General features: G+C 49.0%; 1 protein-coding gene across 2 annotated transcripts in view; it reads left to right on the top strand.

Moving 5' to 3' along the window:
* The window catches only part of LOC147642319 (uncharacterized), a 151304-nt gene that overhangs the window by 33634 nt on the left and 93136 nt on the right, over window positions 1–24534 (top strand). For both annotated transcript variants that reach the window (XM_086805100.1, XM_086805108.1), the window contains exons 3-5: window positions 1482–1603; window positions 17874–17968; window positions 18131–18277. In XM_086805100.1, the coding sequence (XP_086661226.1) occupies window positions 1482–1603; window positions 17874–17968; window positions 18131–18277 (364 nt within the window). The remainder of the gene's footprint in view (window positions 1–1481; window positions 1604–17873; window positions 17969–18130; window positions 18278–24534) is intronic.

Here is a 24534-nt window from a genome sequence, read left to right on the forward strand (position 1 = left end):
CTGTATTTCTAGTGCCAAGACCTCCTGTAGAGATACGTCCCCATCTTCATTTGCATTCTCTACAAGGGGAAGTCTCGAGCTTTGCAAACTCTGATATTCATGCTGCCCTACATGATGCTGCAACCTCTGCTGCTTGTCTCTGGAATTCCTTTTCAAGCCTTCTCTTGCTGTAAGAAGATATCCATGACCGTTGAGGGAGCCTTGCAAGAACGATCAGCTGATGGTGATACCATCCTCGGCCAGTACAGATCTGATGTTTGAAAGAAAGTCTGGGCTCTGTGATGGGAGTCATGGCGTCGGAGAGCATCCTGGATCTGCATCTGGCGGAGGGAGGATCATGATGCTCTGGGCCGGGGACGTCTTGCCTGCAGAATAGATCATTGTCAGCTTTGTCAAGATGGTATATACATAGTGGCATTTATCTGTTATAGGGCTTATAAATAGGCATAACATTAGGCTAATGCTAATTAGGAGCATAACTGCATGGCATTAACAAGGTTAGGCTAATGTAATTAGTGGCAGTAGCCATCTTTATCATTAACGCCTCACAATTATGCGCTATGGGGGACATAACAAGACTCCTCTTTATCACTTACAGATTCTCTTCTTTCTGTAAGTTTAAATGATCCATATTTATCATGTTAGATTCATCACCATGTACGATTTCAAAACCTACAACGATGGTGGTGCTTTGGTGGACCTCCCTCTAATTCAAGTAAGTCCAAAGAGGTGCTTGTAACAGAGGTACCACCCTTAGCTGGCGGATCCCAATGCCATCATTTCTTGCCTAATTTCTGGAGTTCAGATGATGCAGCACTTGATACTGCAGGTGTTATAGACTTAACAACAACTAGCAGATACAGCCAATAGTCCCGTGCATAGATGTAACAGAAGCAAGCGTAGTAGCAGGCTATGTGCAACGTTGCCAAGCCCAGCGTCAGGTGTTGATACAACAGCGGATGGTTCAGATGCGAGTGATGGAGAGGTTTAGGAAGCAGAGCAAGCACCTTGGGCAGAGCAGGTAGCAGCTGAGAATAAAGATGAGGCTGGCCAAATTGCAAAGTTTGAGAAGGTTTGGTTTGGACAAGAAAAATAGTGAAGGTTCTGGGTTGGGAAGAAGCCGCTGAAGCTCTGCGTGTGCATCGAGACAAGGCATAGGAGGCTTGACATAAGGGGCCACGGAGGCAGCATTATGTTTTTTATGCAAAGAGGCAGAATATGTCATGTCATTTAGAATCCAGTTGTATTATTATTTCGTAGCATTACCACAGGTTTTTGTAAATGTTAGCATGTCTCCTTTTCTTTGAATGGCCTTGTGGTAAGTACAATTAAAAAAGTCTTGTCAGCAGAGAGCGTTATCTTTTAAACTGGCTAAAAAATCTTTTCAGCAGAGAAAGCTTTATCTTTTTAACTGACTAGTTTCAATGGGCATGGTTGTTGGAAGTGCTAAGGACTAATGTTACCCTCATGTTAATTGACAGTGAGAATACTAGAGATCTTTTGCTAGAGTGCGCAGGAGCTAGATTAAAGAAGCATGAACTTTCAAAGTTTGGGGAGTCTCTACCCAGTTCTAGCCATTTGATTCTTTTGCAAGGTCAACCTGGTTGGTATCTTCTATTCTGGATAGATTTCCTGGATGACATGGATGTATTTCTTAATGCCATATTATACGTTTGGTCTTGCATTTTTTCTGGAAAAATTGTCATGATAATGCTACTATTAATGCAATTAAACACTTGAAATGATGGCATACAGTTTATCCACCTAAAACCGCAGGCACACTTAAATCATGGACACCACACTAGGGGCCGGAAAGATGGACCACCTCTCCCCCTCCCCCGCCCCCTCCCCCTCCCCCTCCCCCTCCCACCCCCTCCTCCCTCCTCTCTCCTTTAAGGATTTGTGTGCTCCAAGTACAAGAAATGAATACAAATCGAGCATGCAAGCCTTAGTGATTCCCAATCACTTAGCCTTTCAGTTTCCTGTCCCACAGGAATCAACTTGGAATTCTCTTGCCCTGAGTGAGAATTCTCACAGACGCTCAAGGGTCCAAGAATCACACCTCCACGTCAAAAGTGGAGTCTTCACAAGAATACCGCGCCCACAAGTGTATGGGCGGCCTGGGAACCTTTCTTCACACGATCCAGTGCCCTAGATGATAGCTACCACTCCTCACATGGTCATGATGATGAGAAAAACCATGGGCTGGATGCTTTTAGCCATAAAACTGATCTACAGCTTGTTTTGCTGATTTTCTCGTGACATAATCTTCCGATACACAAGCTTGGACCTAGAAATTGTGGGAAAAATCTCCACAAAGAAATTCGTATCATATCCTCGACTTCTTTCCCAGCTGGTAAGTGTTGGGATTCAGAGTTGTGTGTGTGAACCCCTGTTTTTGTGTGTGTGAACAACCCCTAAAAGAGTTAAGTGTCCTATAGTGTGTGAACACTCTCTTTCTCTCTGGCGAACATCTCTCTCTTTCTCTCTGGTGCACCCTCCTACATGCATGCGCCCATTTATCCCTCTCTCTACATCAACCATAGTGCAGCTAGTTCCTCTTTCTTTCTCTCTCTACATCAGCCCTGGCCCCTTTCTCTTGTATCCTTCCTACTCTCTGCCCTCGCCGCCCCTGTTTCGCTGTTCGCTACTGGTCGCCGCCCGCTTTTCGCTGCACTGTTCGCCGCTTGCTTCACTTCGTTGTTCCCTGTTTGCTTCGCGCCTCTGTGCGTAGCCGCCCTCTCTGTTCGCCACTGGCGCCCACTACTGCTGGCGCTATGCTGGCCCGCTTGCAAGTCCGGTAAGCCCTGCAGCCCCCTTTCCCCTCCCACCCTTGCTCAGGCCCTGAAGGCAGCAACATTACTCTCTCTCTCTCCTGAATCTCGAGGAATGGCCCCGAGTCTCCAAGAGAAACTCGAGGCCCTCGAGACGGCAATGAAGGCACTAATCAAGGAGAATAAGAAGACATCCGATTCCAACCTCAATGAGGTGGAGAACAAACTACACCGGCACATCATGGCCCTCGAAGCACGGGTCACGGACCTTGAACAAGAGAACACAACACTCAAGGAGGAGGTGAGTGCATTGAAAGTGGAACTGGTAGCCGTCAAGAACACCGAGAAGGAAGAAGGGGAGATCAATGAGAACACTCTCACGGCCATCAAAGAAGAGATCTCCAAGGAGATCACAAAGGACATGGGGTTGAGGTGGTGAAGAAGAACATCTGCAAAGAAGTGAGGGAGGAGACTCAAAGGGAAGAACATCAAATCATTCACACCACCATTGAGGAGGAGAAGATGAGGCATGCCCGCCGCCTCAACATTCGAGTCACAGGTATAGCCGAGACACCCAACTCCACTCCTGAGAAAGATGGACAGCTTCTATGCATGAAGCTAGGCTACAGGGAAGAGGACCCTCTCCCCTTCACCAAAGCATGGAGGGCCGGGAAAGACTCAACACGCAAGCGAAGCCCTCATCCTACAGTTTGCAGGAGAGACGGAGAGGGTCACCTTCATGAGGAAGAGGGTCATACTACGAGGCTTAGAGGGAGCTCCTATTTTCTTGGATGATGATCTCACGAGGATGCAGCTAGAGCATAGGAGAGCTTGCATGCCACAAGTCTTACACGCAAGAAGAGAAGGCAAGAAGGCCTTCTATCGAGATGGTTGGGTCATCATTGATGGCCGGCCCATGGATTAGCGGTTTGGGGCCTATGGGACACAGACCAGGCCACTGATAGAGATACATATGGCAGTATGGAACTGTAATGGTTCACTATGGGTGCAGCCTGGACGACTGGAGCATGTTATGGTGGGGAGAGACATCATACTTCTGACAGAGACACATCAGAGCCCAGAGAGAGGGCTACCTCGAATAGAGGGATTCCAGTGGGAGTCAACATACAGGAGGACCACACGCCAGGGTACCTCGAGAGGGTCGGGGGGAGTAGCAGTTCTATTCAGACAAGAGCTACAGGGGAGACTGAGAGTGGTAGCACAGGATCCAGAGGCCAGATACATGTGGATCAGCTTACAGCTCTCACAGGACAGGGTTATATACATAGCCCTATGTTACTTTCCTCCATCAGGATCTTCCTATGTCATTACAGAGGACATGCCACAGGAGGAGGAGACAGGAGCCTCGCCATACACTTGTCTGTCAGAGCAGATTATGCATTATTCTACACTAGGGGAAGTATTTCTTACGGGTGACTTCAATGCCCACACATAGAACAGACAGTGTGAGGTGTATGACTATGATGACATGGAGATCCTCCACCCTGTGGATCCAGAGGAGATAGGGGCTAGTCGGGCATCAGAGGACACTGGACCAGACAGAGGACATTATGGGGACCACTTACTAGAGTTGGGAGCCAGGCATCGTCTCGTTATTTATAACGGGATGCTACAGTGGCCGGGATCAGGAGGGCTGACATGCTTCCCACATGGGGGTCATACACGGACCAGAGGCACGGTGGTGGACTACATTATGGGGTCTTTGGAGGCATCACAGCTTGTCACCTCATTCTCCATCGCACCTCGTCCTATTGGGGCAGATCATACATAGTTGGCATTTTCACTAGCCGGATCACCAGTATCACCAGCCCCCACATACCGACGCCACACACTACCATCTACTTCACACATGACATGGCAGACATATACACTGGCAGAGTAGAGGATGGGCTCCTACTCATGGATCCCCTGGCACCTATGGATACCATTACAGCCCAGCTGGCATCACTCCTACACACGGCTGCATTACAGAGCTTCCCACATTGTGTCCACTCAGGAGAGCCTGCGAGATCTGGGACTATGCCCTAGAACAGATGGTATGATGACGAGTGCAGAGCCCTATACTCACGGCTCCGCATATAGAGAGCCTTGGGAGCCATCACAGAGCAGGAGTCGAGGAGAGAGATGAGGAGACTTACTCGCCGCAAAAGGCGGATGGTCCTTCATACATCGAGATAGGGCAGGAGTCAGCTGACATTCACTCTCGCAGGACGCCAGGTGGAGGTGCTGACATCATACGTGTACCTAGGGGTTACCTTCTCTGCAGCAGCCACGCGCTTCACCATGGGTTCAACAGCCAGAGCCAGATTGACACGGGGATATGCAGCATTGGCTATGCTAGAGAGACAGTGCCACCAGGCGCATTTTCAGGAGCCCCGGACGAAGGGGTGGCTATTTGACACATTAGTCACACCGGCACTGATGTATGGAGCAGCCGTATGGGCGCCAGGACTTGCTACCCATTGGTGGACACAGATAGAGAGACCACAGGCCCTCATGATGGCACGCATGATACGCAGCAAACCGTCAGTACCTCATGACATTATCCGAGCCGAGTTTGCTGCGCCTCCTATGGTGGTAGAGGCCAAATTCCAGACTATATGCCTGCTAGACAGATTCAGAGAGATGCCACAGGACAGATTGTCATACAGAGCTTTTGAGGCATCTAGACAGCTGGCTGAGGCAGGAGACAGAGGATCATGGTATGCACAGGTCACACATTGGTTCTCACAGCATGGCCTAGACATGGATCATCTATCACCATTCCAGTATGACAGGGATGCACCACATATCCGTCTCTCATAGTGAGAGGAACAGAGTATTGAGACAGGACCTATGGCAGCTCTATACACGAGAGACATGGATATCACCTACATAGCCTCTTCCACCGAAGATGCTATACTACAGAGATCACTTCATGAGTATCACTGATGATGGATTTATAGAGAGGCCTAGATACATGGAGGGCTTTTTACCACACGGCTCCCGAGTAGCTATTGGTTAGCTTAGAGTCTCATCACATCGATTGGAGATCGAGACTGGCAGAGCAGCACGGATCCCCCGAGAGGAGAGGGTATGCAGATTGTGTAGAGAGAGGAGGTGGAGAGTGAGGAGCATTATGTATGCAGATGCAGAGCATATACAGCCATCAGAGAGAGAGATCCCATTTTATTCAGAGAGCCACATTCCCTACGCCAGATCTTTGAGGCAGTAGACCAGCGCATACTGGGGAGATTCATTCTAGACATATAGCGTCACAGAGAGACATCATTACAGGCTCAGACAACTCCAGAGGAGGGACGACAGACAGATTACTACATTTTTTCAGAGATCCACCCCACTCCCAGCCCCTACATAGCAGGGAATTACTCTCCAGAGAGTAGAGACACTCAGAGCCCGCATGAGACAGAGGACACCTGACTTTCGGACACCACGCCTATACCAGAGAGAGATGACAGAGATCAGAGCTCAGTTTCACAGAGAGGGTGCGGAGCGATTGGCTCGCTTTAGAGCAGACCCAGGCATGTTCTTCAGGGAGCTGTGGACACCCCCTTCATTGATGTATACCATTCTATACCCCCAGTATGGTACAGGATGAAGCTAGCTAGGTTGCATATCATGATTGTATACTCCATGCATATAGCTTTGCATTCTCCTAGTAGTAGAGCTCCATCACCTCCCCCACTCATTGTACTTATTGCACACCCAGATTCAGCTTTTTAGTTCAATACTTTTTCATTTTGTTGGGGGATGACCGAGGATACCCCACACAGGTACACTGATTTGTCTCATAGGCCGAGTTCGGTCTTTTGGAAGACGTTAATAAAATCTTTCTTTCTTTCTTTCTTTCTCTCTTTCAGGCCGCCAAGGCAGCACACCCTTAATCAACATTGACCTGCTGCTGTAGTGCGACCTACTCCCATGGCGCCTTCTCTGTAGTGCGACCTGCTCACGCCACTGCCTTCAGCGTGCACACTGCATGTTCGCGCCTATGAGGGGCTGCTCTGCTGCTCGCGCTGCCCCCATGCCTTCTGCTCGGGCTGCTCACGGTGCGCTACGACAGCCATAAGCTGTGTGCTTTTTGCCCCTTTTTACTCTTTTTTGCTCTGCGTCCCTGCTTTGCTGATCATGCTGCACTACGGCAGCCACAAGAAAACACAGTGCATAGTCCGTGTCCCTTTGGCCACCCACCCTCACAGTGCCCATAAGCTGCGTGCTTTTTGCCCCTTTTTACTCTTTTTTGCCCCGCGTTCCTTCTCTGCTGCTCATGCTGCACTACGCTGCTCACAGTGCATAGTCCGCGTCCCTTTTCCCACCCACCCTCATAGTGCATAGTCCGTGTCCCTTTTCCCACCCACCCTTGCTTAGGCCCCCAAGGTAGCAACTACGGGGAAATAGCCACAATGAATCTACAGGGGCTGGAGGCATACATCATGACAGTGGAGGACAACACCAAGAAGTTATTGGGTGAACAAAAGAAGGTGCTGGACAGGGTCCTGAACTAACATGAAAAACAGTTGGAAGGCCTCCGCAAGGAGATACAGGAAAGAACAACAAGATTGAAGAATTGGCAGCACAGGTGAACCACCAGGAGGAGGTGATTCAGATGTTGAAAGAGACCCAACTGCAACAAGGAATGCCAGAGGCTGCCCCAAAGAATTGGCAGCACAGGTGAACCACCAGGAGGAGGTGATTCAGATGTTGAAAGAGACCCAACTGCAACAACAAGGAATGCCAGAGGCTGCCCCAATGATAGGGGAACTCCGGGCAGAAATGGAAGCCCTAAAGGCTACGGTCAAGGACCATACAGTGGAGGAAGGGGAACCGAATATTCAGGAGGATCTATGGACTGGCTTGGAGCAGTTGAAAGCTGTGAGTGATAAGCAACGGGAAGAACTGCAGACCACTAAGAAAGATTGGGTGGAGGTGGTGAAGAAGCACAAACCCCCACATAGCATCATACATGAGACTCTCGAGGAGGAGAAATGCAGGAAGGATAGGGCCCTCCATGTTCGAGTGCGGGGGCTTCCCCAAGGAGGATGCTATGACGCTTTGCCAGATGCTAGGAATGGATGGGATCCCCCCCCCCTTTGTAGATACATGGAGGGCAGGCAAGGATATGACACGAGAGCGGCCCCTCATCATTAGATTCCCTGATGCCACCAGCAGACAGGCCTTCTTAGACAGGCGGGCAGCCCTCAAGGGCACACAGGTGTACATGGGAGAAGATCTCACTCCAGCATAGGTAGCACACTGGCGTGAGGCGATGGTGAAAGTTCATGAGACCCGTAGACTATGCAAGTGGGCTATCTACAGAGATGGTAGGGTTATTATCACTGAGCGCCGTCCCAAATAGGGACGTGGGGTCTATGTGACCAAACACCTGAGGCCAGCAGTATGGAACTGCAATGGCATGCTGTGGTCGAAGGAGGCTTGAGCAAGATTCTCACAGGCACGGATGTCATTTTTATACAGAGACTCATCAGAGCCCTGAGAGGGGCTTACCATACATAGCCGGTATGAGTGGGAGTCAGCTTTTCGAGGCGAGACCCGCACTTCAGGAGGAGTACGTGGCTCTGGAGGGGTAGCTGTCCTTTTTAGATCCCATCTTTGACAGATTTTCTCAGCATCGTTCGGAAGGACAAGGATGCACGGTATCTTTGGTTGCAGCTACAGCTTAGTAGTGATATAGTCATCCACATGTTAGAAGTCATCTCTTGTCTATTTGTATACACCAGGGCCTCTGTTGTGGGTGTGCCCGCCCGTATATCATTTTTCCACACTCCATGTATTTTTTCCCTATTTTTCCCATTTTTTCCTAGTGGTTGGAGGGCTGCCAGGTGATGCCAGGAGCACCCCATTGCTGGCCGACTGGATCTACATCAGTCGTGGGCTTTAGGAGTGCTGGCCGACTTGTTTTGCTCAGGCGTAGGCATCAGATTGCTGGCCGACTGCTTTTTCAGCAGTCGTGGTATTTTACTCAGTCGTGGGCACCATCTATAGCTGGCCGACTGCCCACATGGAGTTGTATATATTGCCCCTCAGCCCCCACCACTTTCTCATTCAGTTTTTCGGGATCTTGTGTATAGAGAAGAGTTTACACACCTATCTCTCTGTGTTTCTTGTGCTGATTATTTTCTGCAGTCTACTTGCTCTTGTCTACCCAAGTTTGGTTGTCATTTCCGCTGCATATTCTGACATGGTATCAGAGCCCTAGGCTCTAGGAGATCTTGGGCGTTTTTCTGAGTAAGAGGGGGAGCAACAGGTTGCTGATCGGTGGACTGTTTCGGGCTGAACGGGAAGAGAAGGTGCAAGAGGAAGGCGGGCTAAGGGGCTGGACAGCCACTTGCATATTTTCAGATTTTCAGATTTTTCCCACCCACCCACCCTTTCAGGTTACTCTTCGAGATGGCAGATTTACTCGAGATGGCTGAGAAGCACGTGAAGATTCCGACTCTCCCCACGTTCCCAGTGGATCGTCAGTTGGACGGGTCCAATTACGGCATCTGGAAGGTCATGATGGAGTCAAGTCAGTTCTGGAGTCATATGATCTTGCTGATTTTATTATCATAGGGGTGCCATGGCCGGAAGCTGAGGAAGGGGAGTTATTATCGACGAGGAAGGACCGAGAGGCACAGGCACACATGTGGGACCGTGTCAACGCCAGGGTCCGGTCGTTTATATTCCTCAATTGCACACCACAGGTGATCAACCATGTGAAGCACATGACGCTGGCGAGAGGCATATGGGAGCACTTGGCTTCTTTGTACAACAGGGTGTCACCCATGAAGCGGATATTCTTGGAAGTGCAGATGCGGGTTATGAACCCTGCAAAGTCCTCGACGATGCGAGAACACATTAACAAGTTGCAGGCCCTTCAGCAGGAAGTCCTTCAAGCTGGGAAAGAGATATCATCCGAAGATATGGCCATCACGTTACTTTCCCACTTGCCTGGTCAGTATTCCGCTTTCTATTCCTCGTTGATCACGAGTGGCAAGCTCAGCACCATTACTTGGGAGGAGCTTGTGCCAATGGTCTTGGACCAGGAGGAACGTTTCACGAACCCTCCTAACGGTGGAGGTTCGGAGGCCTTAACTGGCCAACGGTCGAAAGGCCGTAATACCAACAAGGGCAAAGGGAAGGCTTCACCGGAGAAGTCTTCCGAGAAGAAGCCTGATTCAGAACGAGAGACGCTGAAGGCCGAAAGATCGTGTAATGATTGTGGCGAGAAAGGCCACTACTACTGGAGGAAGTGCCCTAAGCGGACAGGGAAGAGTGCTGATTCCTCAGCCTCAGCTGCAAAGACTCTGGCATTTGTGCACTTGGAGATGGTGGACTCCGATGATTCATCATCTTCGAGCGAGAAGGCAGTTGGCTTCACCGCAAAGGATACCCGGGAATGGATTCTCGACAGTGGTGCTTCCAGGCACATGACTCCATCCCGTGACTTCTTTCTGGATCTGAAACGGCAGTCAGGTCGTATCTTTATTGGCGATAACTCCACTATTCCGATACATAGTGAGGGCCGGATGGAGATTATTCCCGACGGCAAGGGGGGCAAGCATGCTTCCCGTGTTCTTTATGTCCCTGCTCTGGGTTTTCATCTTCTGGCAGTGCATGAGGTATGCAAGACTGGCTTTTGGGTGGAATTTGAGGAGCATTCAGTTGCTCTGAGGGACCGTGAGACAGGCAAAGTTGTTTGGGAAGGCGGTGTGGAGAATGGCATCTACAAGCTCTCTGCACTCTCCTCACTGACAGGCTCTCAGGTCGGAGATTTGTGGCACTTTCGTTTTGGCCACTTAAATGTGGATGCTCTGCGGCGCGCCTTCCGGGACTAGATGGTGGTTGGCTTGCCAGATGTTGGTAATAGGCAAGGACGTTGCAGTTCTTGCATACGTGGTAAGCAGCACAGGGAATCCTTTCCGAAGCAGGCTTCCAGGCGGGCTTCGAAACCATTGGAGTTGATTCACACTGACTTGTGTGGACCACAGCAGATACCATCCTTGGGAGGATATCTCTACTTCATGCTGCTTGTTGATGATTGTACCAGATTCACGTGGGTCTACTTTCTTTCCCAGAAGGACCAGGCTTTTGCTCGGTTCAAGGATTGGCACGTGATGGTGGAGAAAGAGTCTGGATTCCAGGTCAAGACTCTCAGGGCTGACAAAGGAGGTGAATTCTCCTCGACTGTATTTTTCCGGTTTTGTGCAGATCATGGCATCAAGAGGGAATTGGCCAATACCGGATCGCCTTTGGAGAATGGAGTTGTTGAACGTAAGAACAGGACTGTGGTAGAGATGGTGAGGACCATGCTGGAGCATCGTGATCTTCCTCGTCCACTTTGGGGTGAGGCTGTGGCAACAGCTGTCCATACCATTAACCGCTCTCCGACGACTTCTGTACCCCATATGACTCCATTTGAGGCATATTTTGGCATGAAACCCAATGTCTCGCACTTCCGTGTCTTTGGGAGTGACGCGTATGTACATATTCCGAAGAAGCAGAGGGGGAAGCTTGACTCCAAGTCCTGCAAGCTGGTATTTGTGGGGTATAACTCTCTTTCCAAGGGATACAGGTTGTATGATCCAGAGAGGAACGAGATTGTTGTCAGCCGGGATGTGGTCTTTGACGAGCATGTTCCAGCATCCACTGTCGAGGAGCTGCCACTTCTTGGAGATCCAGAGGAGTCTGATGTTGATTCCCAGTCTACCACTCCAGTTGATCCACCTCAGTCATCACAGGAGGTTGAGCCCGCAGCTGGAGTTGAGCCCCCGCGACCACAAGAGGCTCCACGATCTGTTCGAGTACCTAGGTGGTTGTTAGACACCCTTCGGGAGTCAGGTGTCACGGAGCTACCCTCCGAGTGGACCACAGAGGACGGCCCTCGAAGATCACATCGAGTCCGAGATAAAAGCAACACGGCGGAGCTTCTTCAGGTGAACTATGCTCTGATGTCTCGTATCATGCGGGATAAAGAGCCCACTTCCGTAAAGGAAGCCCTTTCACAGGATACTTGGAGGGAAGCCATGCATGTGGAACTTGATGCCATCGAGAAGAACAACACTTGGGAGTTGGTACCGAGGCCGTCGAAGCGGTCAGTCATTGGTGTCAAATGGGTCTTTAAGACCAAGTACTCATCTGATGGGTCGGTGGACAAACACAAAGCCAGGCTCGTGGCTAAGGGTTATGCTCAGCGGCCAGGCATCGACTACGAGGATACCTTTGCACCGACAGCGCGGATGACCACGATTCGGACCGTTCTAGCCATTGCTTCTTCTCAGAGGTGGCCCGTGTACCAGATGGATGTAAAATCCGCGTTCCTTAATGGTGACCTGCAGGAGGAGGTGTACGTTGAGCAGCCTCCAGGCTTTATTGTTCCAGGATCGGAAGGGATGGTTTACAGGTTACGTAAGGCCTTGTATGGTCTTAAGCAGGCTCCGAGGGCTTGGAATCAGAAGATTGATTCCTTCTTTATTCGGACTGGATTTCAGAGATCGGTTGCAGATCCGAACCTGTATCTCTTTCGGGAACGCGGCATGGTCACACTTATCATCCTTTATGTGGATGATCTCATTCTCACCAGCGGTCATGTGGAGCACATTGGAGTGACGAAGGCTGCCTTGTCAAAGGAGTTTGAGATGACCGACTTAGGCTTACTCCACTTCTTCTTGGGATTGGAGATCTGGCAGACCCAGAGGGGGTTTTTCGTCTCTCAGCAGCGGTATGTTCATGAGTTGCTTGAGGCCTTTGGGATGGAGAACTGCAAGCCTATTACTTCGCCAATGGACCCGAACACAAAGTTAACCGTTACAGATCCTTGTGAGCCAGTTGATGCCTCGCAGTACCGGAAGTTGGTTGGTTCATTGATTTGGTTGCTGAACACCAGATTGGACTTGAGCTTCTCCGTGGGGCTGTTGAGCTCTTTTATGCAGACGCCATTGAAGACTCATTGGGACGCAGGATTGCGGATCTTGCGGTATCTGCAGAGTACGAAGGATCTGGGACTCTTTTACATAGGAGGGAATGGAGTCAAGCTCCAAGGTTGGAGTGACTCAGATTGGGGAGGAGATCCAGACACGAGGAGGTCTACTTCAGGATACACTTTTACCCTCGGCTCAGGAGCAGTTTCTTGGAGCAGCAAGAAGCAGCCAACTATTGCCCTTTCTTCGACAGAGGCAGAGTATCGGGCTGCTTGTGGTGCTGCTTGTGAGGTTGTATGGCTGCGGACGCTGCTAGGCGAGATGGGGTTTCCACAGAGGGAGCCCACAGTCATCCAGTGTGATAACCAGAGTTGTATAGCTATTGCTCGGAACCCGGTTTTCCATGCCCGGACCAAGCATATAGAGATACAGTATCACTTTGTACGTGAGAAGATCTTGGCGGGTGACATCTTGCTACTTTATTGTTCGACGGAGGACAATGCGGCGGACCTCTTCAGGAAGTCTCTACCTCAGGCTACACTCAGGCGGCACTCCAGCTCCCTGGGGTTGGTTTCACAGCCAGGAGCTGAGAGGGGGTGTTAGAAGTCATCTCCTGTCTATTTGTATACACCAGGGCCTCTGTTGTGGGTGTGCCCGCCCGTATATCATTTTTCCACACTCCCCGTATTTTTTCCCTATTTTTCCCTTTTTTCCTAGCGGTTGGAGGGCTGCCAGGTGATGCCAGGAGCACCCCATTGCTGGCCGACTGGATCTACATCAGTCGTGGGCTTTAGGAGTGCTGGCCGACTTGTTTTGCTCAGGCGTAGGCATCAGATTGCTGGCCGACTGCTTTTTCAGCAGTCGTGGTATTTTACTCAGTCGTGGGCACCATCTGTAGCTGGCCGACTGCCCACATGGAGTTGTATATATTGCCCCTCAGCCCCCACCACTTTCTCATTCAGTTTTTCGGGATCTTGTGTATAGAGAAGAGTTTACACACCTATCTCTCTGTGTTTCTTGTGCTGATTATTTTCTGCAGTCTACTTGCTCTTGTCTACCCAAGTTTGGTTGTCATTTCCGCTGCATATTCTGACACCACATTGCTGTGTGTTATTTTGCACCACGCCACTCCCACTTACGCTGGACAGCATGACTAGTCACTGTACTTACCATTATATGGGGATATCATGGAGTTCTAACAGCTGGGGAAAGTCCTCCTGCTCGAGGATTTTCAACACTAGAATGGGAAGTCAGCAGGTCCCACTACTCGATCTAGACGACCCTATCAGACTACAGGAGTTGGACATCACTGACACAGGGCTGGAGTGATCATCACAGGACCGTGAGGAGGTCACAGTGTTTGGGAGATATTTCTTAGAGCTAGGAGCTGCACATGGTCTCGTTATCTATAATAACGGGATGTCCCGATGGCCCTCCTTCGGCGCCCTCACCTCCTTCCCTCACTCAGGAGGTACTAGCATCGTGGACTACCTAGTCTCTGGCTTTGTCTCCCCGACTTCTCCATCCCGCCACCCCCTTTTGAAGCTGACCATGCCTACCTCTCTTTCACTCTTACCTGCACACCACCCGTCCCTCCACCACCACCCCCCGTCTCACATTACACTTAGGTCCTTTTTGAACACGAGCATGACCTTGTTTACTCCAACCACATCTACCGCCAACTCTAGGATGTGGAACCTACTGTCCCCCTATCCACCCTCACATCACAGCTCACCACCATACTCCACACATCCGCACACGACGGTCTACCGCCAGGCCACCTTGCGGTTCCATGCCCCAGAACTGTTGGTATGATGACGAATTCCGGGCCACATGCTCCCGTCTTAAGCATGAGGTACGGATTGGGCAAATGATGAAGCGCTAAAAGCGCAACGGATATCTCAACGGCTCACCCAACACAAGAAACGAGAGTTCTACGCTTGGAAAGAGAATGAGTTATACCGGCTTTTCTTAGGGCCGAATTGCAAAGGTCCTGGAGGAAAGTCCGAGAACATCGCCCTCCCACACCTATCACTTGCCCGGATACATGGCACTCCTATGCACGCTCCCCCTATCATATCCCCCATCAGCCACCTCTACCCCTACCCCCACCACCAGATCTCTGTCCCACCACCTCCACCTTCTTCACAAAGAGCATGGTCCTCAAGGCCATTCGTAGACTACGCAATGGGTGAGCCCAGGATCATGAGGGACTCACTGCCGAGTACATCTCGCATGCTGATGATACCCTGGCGCCCCTACTAGCCTACATGTTCAATAGAGTCCTTTGTGAAGGATTTCCACCTTCTTGGTCCACCAACACCATCACCCCCATCCGCAAAGCTGGAGATCCACTTGATCCTAATAATTACAGGTTGATCATGATTGGCCACACATTGGCCAAACTCTATGGATCAATGCTAGAGGCGGAGCTCAGTTCATTTGCAGAGAGCCAGGGATGCAGAGCCTTAGGACAGGCTGGCTTTCGGAGGAGCTACTCTACCCTTGACCACATCTTCACCCTCCGTGCTAGCATTAGGGAGGGTAGAGCATGACATTAGAGGATTTACTGCTGCTTTGTGGATTCGCGCAAAGCTTTTGATACTATACCCCGAGCCTGCCTCCTACACTGTCTACAGGAGATCGGAGTCCCATTTGTAATGGTTTGGAGCATCATCGCCCTCTATGAGTCCGTCACCGGACGAGTGAGAGCCCCAGGTGGTACATCACAGGAGATTTCCAACACTATTGGGGTGAAACAGGACTGCCCTCTATCACCCACTCTTTTCGGCCTCTACATTGATGAGAGCTCGAGCTTCATTGAATGGATTAGGCGGGGTTGGTCCCACACTAGCAGGCATATTGATCCCCATACTACTATATGCAGATGACATCGTCCTCCTCTCAGACTCAGCCAAGGGGCTTGAGAGACAGTTGGATGCCTTACATGACTTTTGCACTCAGCGGGACCTCTCTGTTAACCTTGGTAAAACCAAGGTAATGGTCCTCAATACCTCTTGCCCCTTCACTGGTGTTTCTTTCAGTGGCCCACGCTTTACCATGGTTCTCCTAGCACATGCCAAAGTGACACTGGGATATGCAGCCTTGAGCTTACTTGAGCGGGAGTGCTTCCAGGCACATTTCCAGGAGCCCAGGACGAAGGGTTGGCTTTTTGACATCCTCATCACACCAGCCTTGATGTATGGAGCAGCCTTCTGGGGGCTAGATTTATCTGATGAGGATTGGCAGCGAGTTGAGAGGCCCCAGGTCATGAGATAGTGCCTGCTAAGGCCATGGGTGGGGGGGAGTTCTCTATAGGTCTGATGCTGAGGGGATGATCAAGCAAGGTGACCCATCTGCCTGTAGATGAAGCACTGGCTTGGGAGACCAGCGTGCTCTACCTGCTGAAGGATCGGGTCGCCCTGGTGGCTTGGGAGTGCAATGACCGGGAGGCAATGCAGATTCTGATGGACGGGATGCTTGCTGTCCTGGCCAACACTGATATGCGGCCGTCTGCGGGGACTCCAAAACCTGCCCTATCTATCATCCAAACCTGGAAGCTAAACACCTGCTTGGAGAATGATGGTCAATGGAAGAGGGAGGAGTAGAGAGGAGCAGGGAGCACAGAACCAGGAGGCAGCAGAGAGGCGAAAGGGCGCACACAGGAAAAACCACGGAGGGCACGGGGGGAATGCGGGGTTGGATAAGCAGTGAAGGAGAAGGCAGGGCTGGCGAGGCTTAGCAGGGCGGAAGGACCACAAGGGCAGGAGGGGGGCAGCTGAAACGGGCGGGCTGGCAGCAATGGCAGGAAGGTGTGCGCAGCCTAGTGCAAGGGAGGGGCTGGGGGACGGGGGGCGGTGTGTGTGCAGAGGGCTAGGTGAGGGGGGCGTGAGGAAAGGGGTAGGTGATGGGGGACTGCAGGTGACAGGGAAACAGGAGCTCCAGCATTTCCTGAAGACGTCTTTTGCTTTCAGTGTAATGCCTTTTTTTGCCTGATTGAATAACATTGAAATTTTCAACTCTCTTGCCTATTAAGATTCTTGCAATAGCTCTGAACCTACATCCCATTGCATACCTCAAATTCAGCAAGACTACTATCACTTTGCAACTTGATCAAGATTTTTTAGAGGTCTTAATTTCAAAACCTTGATGTTCAATGCTTGAAACATGCAATGAAACTTCCAAAACAAGGAAATGACAAAACAGAGGGACGTATGAAATAAAGAAATCTTTCAGATTGATGAAAGCTGATGCATTAAGGAGTGTGCTACAGGGATCGATAGCTCAATCAGCTGCAATTAAACCAATGGTGAAAAAGGTTCTTACATTCAACCCTCCTATTGATCTCCCTTCTATCTCGTGTGATCTTGTGAAGCTTAACCATAGCAAGCCAACAATAAGCTGCCAATTCATCTGGAGGGTGAGATGCAAAGAGTTCATTGATGGCGCCTTCACCCCCATTCCCTTCGGCGGAGGTGATTCATTCTATTTAGCTAGACATCATCCACACTCATCGGGGATGTCGGAAGCACCTCGTAGGCAACTCGGAGCAGATGCAGCAGCACTGTGCCGCCTTCCTATGCCCTTGAACTATGGGCCCTTCTCTCACAAGAGAGGGCGATGGACCGATCTGGCACTACAGGCCCCCAGTGTAGCTTTTTTCTCCACCTCCCCCAATGTAGTCTCCCTCCAAGAGCAGCCAGCTGGAGAGGGAGCCTCCCCTCTTTTTTGTCATTCCACCTCTTAGGAGGGATGTACATAGTTTGCTCTCTGCGGACTTTTTTTAATGACTAATGATCTATTTGTCGTGTGACTCATCAGCTTTGTTAAAGTTTAAGTTATGTTCAACAAAACCATGCCTTAACTTGGGAGAAGTGTTGCACAGTATGGAACAATGGTTTGTGTTTGTTAGTTTTAACATGTTGAAGTCCAGGTAAAGCTTGAAAGGTAAAACTGATTGTGCAAAATGCTTCTGTATTCTGCAAGAAACTCAGTTTACATTCACACTATCGAGTTGGACTTTGTCACAAGATTTGATTTCCCAATAGCCTGCTGTTCGATACTTTAGTAAAAGATTTCATATTAAGCTTAGTACCAAGGTATTTGGACAACTTGTGAATGCTTTTTTGGTAATTGCACTTTGTCTATTGACGTCCAGGGACAGAGTTGTATCAGGAAGTGCTAGTGAGGGCAGTTGCCCAGCACCTTCAAGCGTCTTTATTAGTGCTTGACAGCAATTCTTTGACTGCAAAGGTTCTCTATTTTTTATTATCACCTTGTGGTCCTACTCTCTTTAAATTGCTGAAATTAAACAACATGCCAATTTTTAGTTGCAAATAAAGTTATCTCTGAGGATGTTCAAGGCCTGAAGTTCCTTTAAAACCCTTTTATGTCTAAAGCTTTTGCAATTGGCAGGACCTGAAGGATGATGTCCATATTGCAGGGTCATCAATTGATGAGTATGATGATGATAATAAAGGCACGTCCAATGAGAATTCACATGCAGAAAATAGGGGCAATGATGAAGTTTTGAGCCTTAAGAGCTTGGATAGTATGAAACAGGTCTTTTCCATCCCACATAGTATGAATTTCTTCTTAGTAAAGTTTGGTGCCTTTTGTAGTGGAAAAGTTCAAGAAGCTGTTAAAATCCGGATGCAGTTACATAAGGTTGGAAAAGGTCTGCATGCACTGAATTTGATACTTACATTTACTTGGTTTTTCCTCTATTGTCTTCACAGCACGTTCAAAGCAAAGTTTCCTATAAAGTGTTTAGCGGAATCTTATCCGATATGGTCTGGTGTTGCAAGATGAAGCAAGGGAGAAGGGAGGAGAGGATTTGTACCAGAGCACAGGGAAAGATGGCCAAGAGAGTCTATACAAAAATGGTGATCTATCCTAAAGGTCAAGCAAAAATAGTGCTATCAGCATGCTGACTGGCAGCAAAAAACAAAAATGGCTAACTTAAGGCAGTGGGATTATTGATATACGATGTCAAGATGGCATTGATAGTACAGTTGCTACAAGCACCAATAGGTTTTCCCTGCTTTTGTATGGTGACTAGACACCAATAGATGTCCAGTCATAAATTGTCTGGTTGTGTGCTTCTTTGAGGAGAGTTGCTGTGTTGGCGGGGGGACGTGGTGTACCTGGAATAGCATGACGTCTCTGTATGGTGATGTTATGTCCCGCCCAGCCTTTTCATGCACGTCCATGCATGCAAAACAGTTGTTCATGTGAGAGAAGTCCTCTGAGTACTCAAGACACAATATACCAAACACAAGATCTCCCCTGTTCAAAACTGACTATACCATAAGATCTCCTTTGTCCAATCCACACTGCTTCCAATTTGGGAAAGGCATAATTGCCAACTCCCTCCTCTATCCTAACTCCACACTTCCTATCAGAGTCTGTATTACTCTTAGAACCCTAATTTCTTGGAAGTCTCCTGTGGATGTCAATAGAAAGGTTTTCCATATCCACTAGAAGTGAGAGATCGTTCTTCAATCATCGAGCTTCTTGCTTGTAGAAGATTACCAATTGAAAGAACTGAGAAGCAATCATTCCCCCAAGCCAGTTTCAAGCCTTAGCCTAAAAAGGCCCGACTCCTCGAGTCATTCCGACTCTCGAGTCACCTTGCATTCCTTGAGCCATCCACTGGAAAGGCAATAAGCTCTTCTGGTACTGAATGGCAGTAGCTTGTCGTGTGAAACACAACTATCACAAGTTCGGTTCCGGCTACTCTTTCCCCCCACCACCTTAGGGTTTCTCAGGCATGTGGGTCTAACGCTAACCCCATATGGTTCTATGTCAATTAATCTTTGGTTAGGTCAGTAGAGAGCTTACAGGTGAGAAGTTGCAACACATTTTCGTCTAGCTTATGGTTGGCATCTAGCTTGGGTCCAAATGCAAGCTTTCCACACACATGCCTAAAAGATTTTCTTCACAACCAATGTCAAAGGTCCTCTGAAAATTCTTGGATCATCCGAGTGCTTGCTTAATTTTTAACCTTCAGTGGTTGTTCTCACGGTTACAGTGAAAAGGTCTCATGTGGTCACCTCTTGAGATGTACTGGTGCTGGTCCAATGTCGTGGAGCAGGTTCCTTGCTGACTTTTCTTATTGGCTCTCATGGTCTTGTTTATGAGCTGTATATCTCTAGGAGAAAGAACATGAATTCTCTATAGGGATATCATGTGAATCATGATAGTGGCCTAAAATCCTCTATCGTACTTGTGCCAGACTTCAACTGAGAACCCATTTGGAAAAGTAGTGCTATATTTGTCTGCATCTTTAAGCTTGTAGACACTTACGGAAGTTAGGAATGTGGATCTGATAGAGTGCCGTCTCCCCCTTTAGATGATGTATACAGATTATTATCAGGATCATGGCAATTTTCTTAGCCTGCAACATGTTGATATCCTGTAGCTTTACAGGTTTTGTAAAACAGCATCATGATTGAAGATCTACTGGCCCAACCCTTGTATCATAGTCCATTCTAATCAGCAAGTTCAATACTTGTCCCTCAGATGAGACAGAGTACACAAGCATCAAGACTTGAAAATAGTAGGTGTTTTTGTTCATTCCTAGGTCATATTAGGAGAATCATGTGTTAAGTAATACAATCTTCTCTCAAAGCTCACTAGTTGCATGGGAGATGTGAGTGCAACATATGGGAGCTGGGTTATGGCAAGGATATAGATTGGTAGGGGTGAATAAGCATCTGAAAGAATTTATCTGGATTGCAAAAGAACACACATGGAAACGATATTTTTTTTCCCCCAAGAAAATATCCTGCATTAGTGACACATGGAAACTAATACAAATTAGTTTAAACTGTCTTCCTTATGTCCAGAAATGGAAGTAAAGTGGCAAGAGAGTTTGCAATATGGAGGGTACTGGATGATGCAAAATAGGTTATGCATTACAACCCTTATGAGGAGGAAAGCAAACTCTCCCCACCTTCACACACGATCTTTAAGGAGACACCAAGGTTAAGCATCCAGCATGACTACAGCTCCTCTATAAAGTCGCTAGAGGTGAAGTAGAGGCCTTTCAACATTCCCAAATTGTTTAGAGCATATCTTTAGACATCTTGTAGCTTTTTTTTGTTGCCTGTGACAAAGATATAAACTCATCTACATCTATTGCTTTTCTCACCCATAAGTTGACTTCTATCAAGTAATACAGAAGATACAAGGTTTCTATGTAAGTCAAAGAGGACTATCTCTCAAGAATACATTCATGTCTAGTGAAGTTAGCCAGGAAGAGAATGTTGCCTAGAAGAGAACTGCGGCATGTAATTCCTGCAGTGGAAAGAGACAGGAAGAAGCTGGCACCTCAAATGCTTTTGATTACAGTCCGTCTGGTCTCTGCCAACTTACAGGGATCCTGAATGTTGCTCTGGATAGCAGAAAGAGTGTCAGCGGCAACAGACCTGATGCTCAATAGTGGTTTCTTATGAAATGTTAAATGACCATGAAAATCACACCGGGAAATTGATCATCGCCTTGGCCACAGGAAATTGATCGAATCAATATGGATCGCGAAATTCTTAGTGTACCTGTAGCAGACTAGGATGCCCGTCGTGTAGGCACACTAAATCACAAGGGTCCTCTCTAGGGCAGTATACCCTCAGGAGTTGGCACAGGCTAGGGAGATGGGGACCTCTCTGTCCCACTCCACTACGCACTCACACAGACTCAAGAATGGAACACCACACAAGAGCTACCTAGAGTGACATGCACGCAACACAAGGTGGAGGTAGGCAAGAGTTGGGACACCACAAAACCATGTATTGCGTTGGGGATCCCCCCTCACTACACCAGAGTCTCTCTATATACAATGGCATGGCCCCTTGGGCCATCACGAGCCAAGTGCTAAAAGTGGTCACTGACAGATGCCGTTGGAGTAGGTGAGAGGTGCCGAGCACAAGTAGGTGAGCACCGCTTTGTCGGCCAAGTGGGTAGCCAAACTTGGGGAGAGAGGCCGCTGGAGATTCCCGCCTTGTGTGACTGGTGGGTGGCCTTATGGTTCACGAACATGGTTAACGATTTGGGGGTGCCCGATCTTGGGGGTTCATGAGCTTGGGTGCCTGACCACTGGCAGTGAGAGTGGCTATAGGTCCCAACTCTTGCCTACCTCCATCTCATGTTGTGTGCATGTCACTCTAGGTAGCTCTTGTGTGATGTTCCGTTCTTGAGTTTGTGTGAGTGCGTAGTGGAGTGGGATAGAGAGGTCACTATCTCCCTAGCCTGTGCCAACTCCTGAGGGTATACAAGGGTCCTTGCATCTCGTCTGCCGACCTACCAAGGTGACTTCATGGTCAAGCAATGGGCGTTTCAAGCCTTACCCCGATCCACCCAACAAAAGATCAAAGAGAGCAGGCCTGCAAAACTGGACTTCCAAGAGCTAGCCTCTCAATTGGAGAATGCGCGCTTGATGTTTGAACGTGACAACAGTTCGTCATCCCCTGGGGTCATGTCCTCACAAGAAGACCCTGTGGCCATACTGAAAAGGGAGCTGGACGCACTGAAGCTTCACAAGGCACAAAGTGAAGACAACACCCTGGCCCAGTTGAAAAAGGAGATAGAAGACCTCAAGGGGCTACAAGAAGCAAAGAAGACAGTGTGGTGTGCCATTTGCCAAGCCTCCGGGCACTTTTCCCCCCAAGAGTGCCCACGGAGAAAGTATCGCTCTTTTTGTTAGAAAGGCGGTCATGAGGACAAGGATTGCTACTACTTGAAGGGCTTCCGGCAATTGCATCACTAGCAACAGTTTCCTCCGCCAGCCACCCCCACCTATCATTTCACATTTTTCACCCAACACCCACACCTGTCTACCAGCCCGCCACTCCTGCATACACCCACACATCCTCACCCCCTAACCCTTACCTTCCACCCCTCATGCCCACCCCACCATCTCCTACACCTGCCAGCCTTGCGGTCACCCCTGCACAAAACCAGCCTCCCCGCCCACCTGCTCCCCATAACCGTCCCATCTTATGCTACCGCTGTGGGGAGTATGGTCACTACCAAGGTCGATGTCCTCTTCCAAAAGGGACACACCCGTGCCGTCATTGCCCCGAGGCCATCACTACACCCGAGATGCCCGAAGCAACGAGTTGGTGCTTCCATTGACTTCACCTTCCCAACGCCAACCGCCACTCACTTGGTCTCTGTGGGAAATGCTGAAGACACCCCCTCCTTGGTGCCAGTTCACCCATCCTTCACCTTGGGAGCTTCAACAACTTCAATGCCCGACCTCTTCAAGGAGAGCAAGGTGGGGATGTCACTCTACCAACTGCTCCAATTTAGCCCGGCTGCCTGCGCGCAAGTGGATGTGCTATTGCACCAACTGGAGGAGGGGTCAAAGATTCAAGGTAGCGCGCCACGGATTTGGGCCAGCGCCTCATAGATGTGCTTTTTTGGCAGATTAGAGGTGCAGAACATTGTGGTGTTTTGAGCACAAGTGTCAAGGCTGTGTGAAACCTCTATGGCAAGAGGTCCAGAGGACTGGCAGTTTGGACATGCATATGTATAAGCCATGATGTATTCAGTTGGACTTTTTTTCGAATGTGAATAAAGAAATACCGAAAGGGGCACCAAGCTTTGGGGCCAATAGGTGTCATTGTTTTTGTGTAGGAGCGCTCTAGCTCTTTTTGTCTGTCTTCTTTAGTGATTTATAGCTGTGTTTGGGCGACGTTTAGTCTACTGCACTTTGGTTTCTACTAAAGGCCGGTTTCAAGGTTCCGTTGCTGGGACCATCACCAACTTTCCCAAGGGGGTGAGCTCGTGGTTGTCTCGAGGAAAGTCGTTGCTGAAAATTTCAGCAAGATGTATGATCAAGAGGATGACTATGACTATGATGATGAGGAAGAGCACGAGACCACTCCTCAGAGGAATCAATCTGAGGATGTACTTGAAGGAGAATAGGCTGCAACAAATGCACGTTATGAGGATGTAATGCAGCCAGAAGATATGCTAAGTAAAGAGGAAGAGGATGCCCAATTTAAAGCCCGATGGCAGGGGCAGTGGATGTGCTCATGCAAAGTGAGAAGTTTGCTGAATTTATGAGGGTCCCTTTTGAGCCTAAGAAGAAGAAGAAGAAGAAAGTGCGTTCTAGGACCTGACCTCAGAGCAACAATAGCGCTATCCCACAGGATCCTGTTTATGGACAGTTTTCCAACATGCAGAACACTTAATGGTGCTAATCCACATAATTCCTTTTTTGGGCAGCCACCTATTCCACAACAATCTTTGCATCCAATCTATTTTGGTGGTGGTTCCGTGTTCCAATCCATGACTCGGGGTTATCCCCAAGGAGGCATGGGAATGCAAGGGAATTTTGGTGCTAGTTTTTTAGCCTGGTATGCAAGGCAACATGTATGGTGGTATGCAACCTGGAATGCAAGGGAATATGTATGGGGGCATGCAGCTTGGAATGCAAGGAAACATGTATGGGGACATGCAGCCCGGTATGCATAGTGGCATGTTTGGAAACATGGGAGGAACAGCGGGATTGCATGGTATGCAAGGTGTGGGAATTGGCAATGTTGACCCTAGTATGGGCATGAATGCAGGGGGTAGCAATCTTGTGAAGCCACTTCCTTATGATAATCTAACGCCTATGGGTAAGGCAAAGGATTATATGGGGGGTAGTACCTCCACTCCCTTGTTACAGACAGGCTCGGATGTCATCTAGAGGTCGCTTGGTGTACCTTTTGTCTCACCTAAAGGTATTGACAGCTGACAATACATTTGCTTATGGGACTTCTATGATATATGTGTACTAGTCACATTGGATGTTGTGGTTATGTATGGTT

Source organism: Cibotium barometz, chromosome 1, assembly GCF_041138505.1.
Source record: "Cibotium barometz isolate CiBa-2024 chromosome 1, ASM4113850v1, whole genome shotgun sequence".
In the NCBI taxonomy this organism is placed as follows: Eukaryota; Viridiplantae; Streptophyta; class Polypodiopsida; order Cyatheales; family Cibotiaceae; genus Cibotium; species Cibotium barometz.